Source organism: Centroberyx affinis, unplaced genomic scaffold, assembly GCF_046629955.1.
Source record: "Centroberyx affinis isolate AG114_WGS23_722 - 3 ecotype Tasmania unplaced genomic scaffold, CSIRO-AGI_Caff_v1 ptg002742l_1, whole genome shotgun sequence".
NCBI lineage: Eukaryota > Metazoa > Chordata > Actinopteri > Beryciformes > Berycidae > Centroberyx > Centroberyx affinis.
In genome coordinates this window covers 78,297-88,577 of record NW_027280906.1, presented here as the reverse complement: position 1 = coordinate 88,577, position 10,281 = coordinate 78,297, and the positions used below count along the sequence as shown (strand labels likewise).

Below are 10,281 nucleotides of genomic sequence, written 5' to 3'. Positions count from 1 at the left end.
CTCTGGGACTCCCTGGGGGTCTCAGCTACCCCCCCCCCCCCCCCCCCCCACCCCCAAACACACACACACACACACACACCCCAGCTCCCCCTAAATCCCCGTGGAGGAGTCGCTCCCCATGGCGGGACAAAGCCTGACAAGCCAGGCGTGCCACGCCTCAAACGCGATTTTGAGCCCGGACACAAAAACATGTCTGCGTCGCTCACGGACCTTTTTTCTCACTTTAGCACCTGCAAGCATGTTTTTTTTTGTTCTGTTTTTTTCAGGTTTTTTGGATCCACAGCTTCCATTCATCTCCAGACAGAGCACTGTGTTGATGTTTTTGATAAGCCACTGGGTTTTCTCTTTTTTGGTTTTCTTTCTGAATTTTATCAACTATAGGTGACAATAGCTAAACACTGACAGGCCCAATCCAGCACTGGATTTTCTATTAAGCCACTGTGGTCCAGAATAAAGACATGTTTCAAATTTAAAAACTATTGACTATGAGTTAATGATACTGGGGCGGACAATATGTACGAGCTAAACATGAGTTTTGAAGTTTTAAACCTTTTTTCACCATTTGCATTTTTCATGAACGAAAAAGAAAAAAAAAAAAATGAATTACCGTGGGATATGAAAGTTATGAATGGATCACTTTTCAGCAGGAATTTTTATTTAAAAAAACCCCCCAAAAAACTGTACGTACATAATCATACCTGAAATACTAACAGACCCTTCTCAGTTTACTCCCTTGCCACACACCTTGTGATCTCTCTCCCTTTACCTTCCTCTACCTCTCTCTTATCATTTTACCTGGTCCTGCCTGACCAGACTTTTCTCCTCACTTTGTTTTAAGCTGAAGTCTCTCTGAAGCTGTGGTCAAGTGGTTAAAACAAGTCAAAGACAAGCCAAGAAAGTGTCTGTTTTTCTTCAACTAATCATAATCTGGGACTCAGACTGGGGACCGATAGGTGTCGCACATGATTAGTATTTGACTACCTTTTTGGCTCACATGCTAACATTAAAAACAATGCCATCCAAAATAATTAATATACATGGAATTCTGTCACCCTTCCTGTATACAATGTTATTTTTTGTATAGAATCAGGTGCTGTGTAAAACATTCACGACAGAGGCAAGAGCAGATTCAGAGTTTAAATTTAAAACTTGCTCTTCCATTGTTTCTTTTTGCTGACCTCACACCTGCTTTTGTTGTTAGTTAATTTTCAGCTAATGCCGGGCCAGTTAACCATCCAAGCAGCGGAGAGACAGTTCAGACGCTACCGCTGTACGCAGAGCAGCATAACAGGCGGCCAATCAGGAGCCTGTTTGACGCAGGGCCTTTGTTTGGCTTTGATTTGATTGGCTCGCGGCGAGACGGGGTGCACCGCGGTCAGGAGGGACAAAGTTTAAGAACAGGAAAAAGACCAAAGACGGAAAAGACATGTTATCCTCTCAAAGCGGGTGTTCCCCACTACCTTTTACTCTATCTATCTCACTTCTTCTCCCTCAGTCTCACCTTCGTCCCATCTGCCCCTCCCACCCCACCATCCCCACCCCCACCCTCACCACCTCTCCTTCACCCCGGCTCTATTCAGCTGTAGCTCTCTGTGTGGAAAAGCGGATCTGACGGTGCCTGCCCTCGGGGACGCCACCGCCTTCTCTCAACTCACTCTCTCTGAATAGGATATGACCCAAGGGGCAGGAAGCTCCGGCTGCGGCTGGAAGGGGTAGGGTGTGTGTGTGGGGGGGGTTTAGGAGGTGTAGGGTGGGGGTGAGAGCTGGATGAAGATTTACCTCCGCCTCACCTAAACCTGACAGTGCAGCTTACTGCGACCGCCGAGCACAAGCCCTCAGTACTCACATGCATCAGGGAGTAGAAGGACTGTTTGCCTGTGTAGAACAAGAAGTGGAAAGGCCGGCCGTCCGCTCCCCATTGGACAGCTTCAAGGAGAGGAAAGAGAAGATCAGCCAATCACGTTGTGGAACATTTGACGTATGTATTTATTTGTCAGCAGCACATTCACAGTTTAGACTATGCTCACTCCCAATTCTGGAAACATTTACTGCAAAATGTTTTTATCGGGCGCACAGATCACATACCTCTCTGCCTTGGAAATATTTCTTCTGGATGCTGAAAAGGGAAGAAAACAGGAGAGTTTGTACTTGATACTTACATTTTGGGCATTTAGCTGAGGCCCTTATCTAGAGCGACTTACAATGAAACAAGCAAGAATAAGCTTGGATTCTTAGATAACTCCCAGTGTTACAAGCAAGGCCCTGGGATGTGCACACAAACGCTGACTCTTGCCCTTATAAAGAGTGTGAGGATCAAAGCCACTGTGTCACAAAGAGCAGCAGATGAGAGAATAGTTTATCTCCTGCCCCAACAACATGATTGTGGGCAAAGTTTGGTGTTTCTGAACTACTGAAAGAGCCACTTCTAATCAGCAGTGTCGGCTGTCTCATTAGCCTAATGTTGTTATATTTTCCCATTATTGTCAAATCTGTGGTCAGTTCAATATACTGGCATTTATGTATATATGTATTTATTAATCAATTTGCTTACTTGTTTTGCGATGATTGTTAATATAAATTTGAATATCCATGCTGATTTATTTCTGATTTTCTAATCTTCATCTAATCTTGCTCCAGTCTACTGTTTTTGATGACATCGCTGTCTATTTTGTTTATGCATGTCCTGTTGGTTATATTTCTTAATAATAAAAATACTGACCACAGTGTTGTGAATATGTCTAAGCCTATTACACACTGTTGAGCCTTCTTCCAGAGTTAATTCAACCAAACAATCTGTTCTTCCCTCTAAATCCAAGCTGGTTTCTACATAAACGCCGACACAAGCAACACCAACGACAGTTAAATCAGTTACATGTCTTGGTAAAGCAGCATTTCTGAACATGTTTCTTGTTGAAATTACTTCTAAACTTCTTCTTAAAAACACGAAACATTAGTTAATGCTTGCTTTTGTAGGTTGGTATGGGGCAATGACGATATTCATGTCACCAGCAATATAGTGAGCAATGGGTAAATTATGATCTCCAGTATAAACAAAAATCAATAAAATTTTTTGAAAAACATTCGTTTATGCCTTTTATGTAAGTTACACCAGTTTAATATTACGCTCTGTAATGTATATTATGAATCAGCGCTGAAACAATTAGTCGATTGACAGAAAATTAATCAATTATAATTTTGATAATCGAGTAAAAATACCAAACATTTGCTGGTTGCAGCTTCATAAATGCTAAGATTTGCTGCTTTTCTCCATTTCATATCATTATAAAATGAATTCTTTGGGTTTTCGTAACTTGTGATGGGACATTTTATAGACTAAATGATTAATCTAAAAAATAATCGATAGATTAATTGAAAATAAAAATAATCTTTAGTTTACACTCCACTAGACAGAGTAGACTTACCTTCATGAGCGGCCTGGCTCTCTTTTCAAACAGGCCAGAGGGGAAGAGGTAGGCGATACTTCTCTGTGGGTGAGAAAAAAAAATAAAAAAAGAAAAGAGAAAAATAAATGGCATTTTGATGTCAGGTTATGGCAACAATGACACGTCCGTGATAGAGGTCACACCAACGGACGACAGTCAAACTGACAGGAGAAGAAGAAGCACAAGCTGCTTGTGGAGTTCAAGGAAAGGCGAGCGTGGTGTGTGTGTGTGTGTGTGTGTGTGTGTGTGTGTGTGTGTGTGTTGGGGGGTTGCTGTTTCTGTAGCAACTAAAGTTAGAGGAGAAAACGAGCAGAAAAAGACACAAGCTTCTGGCTGTGTTGACAGTGAGCAGAGGACACTGTGGACACCCAACAGTTCACTTGAAGTTCATCCTCAGCTGTGTGAGTTTGTTTGTGTGTGTGTGTGTGTGTGTGTGTGTGTGTGTGTGTGTGTGTGTCCGGGTCATTAGCAGCGCTACAGATGGCACTGCAAATGTGTGTGTGTGAGAAGAGAGGGAGACAGGAAGTGTGTCGGCCCCGCCACACTCATCAAGACAGTCTGTTCGTTCCTCTCTCTCTCTCTCTCTCCATCCCGCCATCTTTCCTCTCCTCCTCTTCCTTCACTTTTTTCTCTCACTGTCGGTTCAATTAGTGAGGCAGCAGGTGCTGCATGGAGGGAGCAGGTTGCTGCTTTTAAGGTTGTCAAGACGACGGAAGGCAGGAAGAGAGGGAGAGGGACCGCTTTGGGGGAAAAGTGTGCTTGCGTGTACGCGGGTGTGCGAAGGTGCGAGACAGGAAGAGAGAGAGACAGAAAGAAAAAAGAAAGAAAGAGAGATATAGTTCAGGAGAAGGCAAAGGGTAAAAAGAAAGGAGCAAAAGGAGAGACAGCCAGGGAGAAGCGGGGAACAGATGAGGAAGCACCTGTTCGTCCCCAGAGCCTCGGCACAATATGGCAGAGATCCCCAGGGGGAGAGACAGAGTGACAGAGAGAGAAAGAGAGTGACAGAGGGAGAAAGAGAGAGAGAGAGAGAGAGACAGTCTTAACAGTCAACCATACAAGTGAGCAGCGCCGTGGCACAGGGTGTCAAATTTTACAAATTTCGACAACATCGTAAAATGAATCGAATTAAATTTTGAACACACTGGCTGACACGATCAAAACTGTCTTCTTTTCTACTCTGCGGTGTTTCTAAAACTTGGCAAAAGGCCATCTACTCCCATGTCTTCAGACTGAATAATGTGAGATATGAAGCATTAACAGACCGCCAGCTGACGATGTGCAACAAATTTCAAGCTAACTAGTCTGAGAAGTTATCCAAGACCTAGCAAACCACATGGTAAATATTCAATATTTCATTTCTAAGCTCATCCTTGTAATGTTATTTTGACATAAACGAGGCAGCAGCTGGTTGAAAGTCTAACCTAGGCTCGAGCTAATAGTTGAGTTTGGATAAGAGGAGTTAGTTGGTGTAGAAATACTTGCCGTTTAAATGCATTTTACATTCCTACCAAATGTGAGTACGGCATATTTTCATTTGCTTCAGAGCTTTTTTGTTTTCAATTATCTTATGGCTCAGGATAAGAATGATGTTCTTCATGATGTTTTGCAAATAAATGTAGTTTGTTTAAAATGGGATTTATTGAATGAATTTGAAGACCTCACAATACTGGACCCTGATTGGACAACAGTCTGCAAACTGGCCTGAGTGGAAGGATTTTAGCACTTGTTAAGTGAGGGAAGCCAATCAGGACCAAGGCCTGTAGTGATGTGTTGACTCAAGTTGTCCAAACTGTCCGAAACTGCCCGTAAAAAGGGTGGATTTTTGAAAATGCAATAACTTTAAATTTAACGCCTCAAATTTTAGCAATAGCTTCATTAAACTTCTTGGATCTTATATGTATATAAATAAAGGACATTCTTAATTCCTATAATATTGGCCCTTTAATAGTAATCCCAGTCATACTTTATTGATCTCCATGGCAAAATTCTCTTATCTTGGCCCCCTCCAGGGAGGTCAGAGGTCAGGCTTGGCTATAGAGCAGCGCCCCTGGAGCAGGCAGGGATTCAGAAAACTATTCAATATTTCACATGAAAAAAGCAAAAATTAGACATGATAATAAAATTGTATAGTAGAAATATGTTTTTTTCCTGTTCCTATCATCTCGAGACCCCCTGGGGGGTCCCAACCCCCAGTTTAAGAACCACTTCCTTAAGATGAGCTGCAGTTCTGTTGCCAAAAAACTTTCCATAATGCTTTAATCAGGCCAGGAAACTCATCCATCCACTGGCTATAGCATCTGGTAGACTACAAAGTTTACTTTTACCACTTTTACTAATTCACCAGCCAAATAGGTGTCTAGAAGAGAAATGATCCTCCACACAGCGATTGGTTACATGTCAGATAAACGTTCCAGTCACAGGAGGCGTTTACCGGCATTTGGCTGGCGGCTGGTGTTAATTTCTCACCCTGGCTCTAAACATCCTTTTGATTTTTCCTGGGTCTTTATCACCGTCACAGCTGAAAAGCTTGGACTCGGAGCCCGGGGAGGAGGGAGTATCAGCTGCCCTGCTCTGCACTCCTCCAGTCGTCCCAAATTTTCCTCTTTCCCTCCACACCTCCGAGGACGGGACGCTAGCCGTCACTTTGGCTTTCACAGCCCGGCGCCAACAGCTCTCTTCATTACCGGAGAGGGACGTTGGGGAACGGGGACGGGGGAAAGTGGGAAATCAAGCTAAATGATCGGAGCAATGCGGGCTAATGTACTGCCAAAATCTGAAATAAGCGTGTGTGTGCGTGCTTGTGTGTGTGTGTGTGTGTTTGTTTTGAGGGCGTTGCTAATATCCCTGACGCAGCAGATTAGGCAGAGCTGCGTACTCCTGCTGCCCGCTGCCTGTGGAATCGGCTGGTGCTGATGCCGATGACACAGCTGACAGCGGAGGAGCCAGCCAACTGGGGGGGGGGGGGGGACCACTTTACGGCAGCGCCCCCACACTGATCCGCTGCGTCTGTCTGTGTGCGTTCATTTCAATTCATTTTCCTCTGTCTCTGTCAGATTTCTCAAAAGCTAGACCCAGCTGAGCCTTTTCTGGACGCATCTGTTCAGCCAATTACAGGTATTCCTACGTTTCTTTGGAAAAAACAGTGGTCAACACAGAGACAACGGCACGACTGGAAAAAAGATAAAACATTGGGATTAGAGCTGCAAGGATTAATCGATTAGTTGTCAACTGTTAAATTAATCGCCAACTATTTTGAAAATCGATTAATCGGTTTGAGTAATTTTTTAAGAAAAATAAGTCAAAATTCTCTGATTCCAGCTTCTTAAATGTGAATATTTTCTGGTTTCTTTACTCCTCTATGACAGTAAACTGAATATCTTTGGGTTGTGGACAAAACAAGACATTTGAGGACGTCATCTTGGGCTTTGGGAAACACTGATCGATATTTTTCACCATTTTCTGACATTTTATAGACCAAACAACTAATCGATTAATCGAGAAAATAATCGACAGATTAATCGACAATGAAAATAATCGTTAGTTGCAGCCCTAATTGGGATAGGTTGTAGGTTTTCCAGCTCAGTTTCTTACTGAATTTATACTGTATTGTCTGTTTCTTATTTTTTCTATGAAGTAGCTCCGTTATGAGCAAAGCCTTCCTGTTCTCCTGCCTCACCCACCGTGTTGACGTTCAAAAAAAGCCCAACAGACAGAAATCTATCGGCCAATAATTCTGTCCGTTTTCTGATGGATCAGTGTGGCCGGCCGCCTAAAACACATCATCCCTCCCTCCAGCTGGAAGGAATACTGGAATACTGATGCAGCAGTAGCCCAGAGGTTGGTGGCTTATATAACAAAAGGCAATGTAAGGGGTTGCTGCAGTGTGACAGATGGCCACTGGCAGGCACTTTATTTTGGCCTGGCTAAAAAAAACCCAAAAAAAACCCCTACAAGCTCTCTGCTAAACAGCTCCGCATGACCACAAAAACTGCACTGTCTTCTCTACTCTGCCACTTGAAAGGATTCAACTAAGGGAATGAGTTAATGCGCCCATTGTGCCGATATTCAAAATTTGTCCATTTCCATGCCAAAAAATTACAAGGACTCAGTGTTTCCCCGAACATTTATTTTTAGCAAGGTGGAAACACCTCTAAAATAGCATTTAGACCATCATGTGATGCTAAAACTCTCCACTGAAACCCAGACTAATTCATTTTTTTAGTGTTAGCAGCTCACATATTCAATGGTAGAGAAAATCCTGGGATACATTAGGCCTGTAGCTGTTTCTGTGGCTATCGCTGCTCATACTAACTACCCAGATCTTCTTCTTCTGTTTATTACAGACAAACCAGACATGTAAAACGCATCACTTCCTCTGATCCAGAGGATTTTTCCCAGGAAAGAGCTACCAGACACCGGCTGTTTGGAACAGACAATGGAAAAGCTTTCCTGAACTGGATATGGGTTGAATCACTGTTGTGTTATAGCAATCGGTGATAGAAAGTAGCAAAAGAGACATTTATTTATATGAAAATTTGAAAAGATTGTAATAAAATTGCTTGCCTCTACATTCCCTCAAGCACCTGCCACAACTGTATCATGGAAATGTACATACCACTGCTTTTGGGTGAAAACCTCACATCTCCCGAATGTCAACTTTTCAGGAACTAAAACAAACAGCCTTGTTTTCAGATTGATCATTGTGCATTTTTTTTAGTTTATTCAATTGGCCTTGAAAAGGTTTCGTAAGCACAAGGGTTGTAGAATTTTCTTAAACCATAGAGGAGCATGTAATCCTTCAAGATAAAACATGAAAATCTGCGCGCACACACACACACACACACACACACACACAGCGTTTCCTCCATCTCTTGTCTCTTACATCTATGTCCTCCTGAGTGAAGTTCTCTGGGTCTTCTCCCATCATGTTGGCCAGGTGTCGTTTCCCGATGTTGAACTCCTCCACCTGCTTCTGGATGAACTCCACTGTGAACTTCTCTGGCCCCACCGCCGCCAGGTTCTTCTTGTGGAGGGCCGAGCTGACACAGATCTGCCTGCTCAGGACCTGGGGTGGGGGGAAAACATGTGTTTACTACGGCTGGGCGATATGGTTGAAATCAATAACACGATATTCATAAGCATTTTTTCCCCTATTGATAGATAGTATATCACGATATGGCTTACATATGCAACCACACACGTTAAAAAATCAACTTAATTATCACCCCCATTCAAATAATATTCCTTAAAATGGTTCAAACTCATTTTGTCAGAGTTTTTAAATACAATTTGCTTGTTATTGTCAGTTTAGATAGCAGAATTGTGTGTCATGATATCTCAGAATCACTGTATCATCCTTCCTTCCTCCCTCCCTCTCTCCTCCCTCTTTTCCTCCATCTTTCCTTCTTCCCTCTCTCCTCACTCGTTCCTTCCTCCCTCTCTTCCCTATTTCCTTCTTTCCTTTGATCCTTCCTCCTCCCTCTTTCCTCCCTCCCTTCCGGGTAGGTATGTTGCTGGCTGGTCTTAGAAAAAGCCTATTTGCTGATAAACTATATTAAGATCCATGACAGAGAGATGTGTCCCAGTACAACTGTATGCTATGTAACACTTGGTATCTGTATTACTATATTTACTCAACAAAGCCCATTTAGTATCAGCAACACAATCTAATAGTTTACAGTTGAGAGGCACAAGAAATGCTAATATTTAGCAATATAGCTACGTAAGCTAACTTACATCTTTGTAACTTGCTACACCATCATACTATGGCTATCTTGTAATGCTATTATCCTAGTTATGTTGTAATAATTGTCTCTGTTCCTATCGTTTCCATTTGTACTTGTGATTTTGTCTTTATCACTGCACTTCAACTTCTACTGGAATGTTTTCAGTCTTATAATGTACGAGTGTCATTGTGAATAAAGATTTAAGAAAAAACATCATGCTATGGCTATGCTAACTTGCTAATTGTACTGGACAGCGCCATAGCACAGCAGTACTGTAGGAAAGAGTCTGCTAATCTGATTTAAATTGCCCGATTTCGACTATTTGTGACTAAATTCAATGCTACATAGGCTGACCGTTATTTCAAATATCTCTCAGTCGTGACAGCTCCAGGTGACAGGCGCTGCAAGAGGATGCTAGTTCAAGGACGTCAACATTTTAGCATCGTAGTTCATTTCTATCTGCTGACGTTCGTTGCGATCATACAAACTAAAGTATATCATTGGTAAAAAAATCCCACACACCTGTCGGCCCAACTGCGACGTGAATGTGTTTATATTCGAGCTGCAATTCCCACATTTTCCGAGAAAGGAGCCCACGGTTCGCACACAGGAGGCCGCCATCTTTGCCGAACGCGGGGACGTCACACCGGAAGTTCCTCCGTGTAAAAGAATACAAAACAGATTTTTATTTTTGTTATTTTTTTACTTAACCATTTTACACCGACACATCGACATTCCACATACCAGAAATTATCCAACAAACATTAATAAAATATATAAGGAGTCAATGCACTTCCGTTTCTATTTTGCGCAATTAATTATTCATGACGCTTTTACTCTGTTTTCTTTTTTACTGGTTTAATAAAGCAGGTACATCATCTCATGATTAAAATGTCATACGAAAATCTTAAAAACTGTACATAAATTAATTGTTTTCACAGCGTTTCTATTAGTGGGCGCCAACATGATATTATTTGTCCTCATTTTGAAATAAAAAAAAAAAAAAAAGGTTTTGTATTGCTGAATTTGGATTTGGGGATATTTTGCTGATTTTTCCACTTTCATTCTAAATCTTGAGTTTTGCGTTTTTACCAGAAAGGGAAAGGGGAAAC

At 42.1% G+C, this 10,281-nt stretch overlaps 1 protein-coding gene across 1 annotated transcript; it reads right to left on the bottom strand.

The window, feature by feature from the left end:
* Positions 1–1,813: 1,813 nt before the first annotated feature.
* On the bottom strand, positions 1,814–9,795 carry LOC139657684 (small ribosomal subunit protein uS9m-like; the record flags this gene model as incomplete). Its single annotated transcript, XM_071535594.1, has 5 exons — positions 9,692–9,795; positions 8,326–8,508; positions 3,423–3,485; positions 2,086–2,116; positions 1,814–1,926 (listed from the first exon to the last, which is right to left on the bottom strand). Coding segments are annotated over exons 1-5 (489 nt in total), but the record flags the coding sequence as incomplete, so codon positions are not given.
* Between the last annotated feature and the right edge of the window lie 486 nt (positions 9,796–10,281).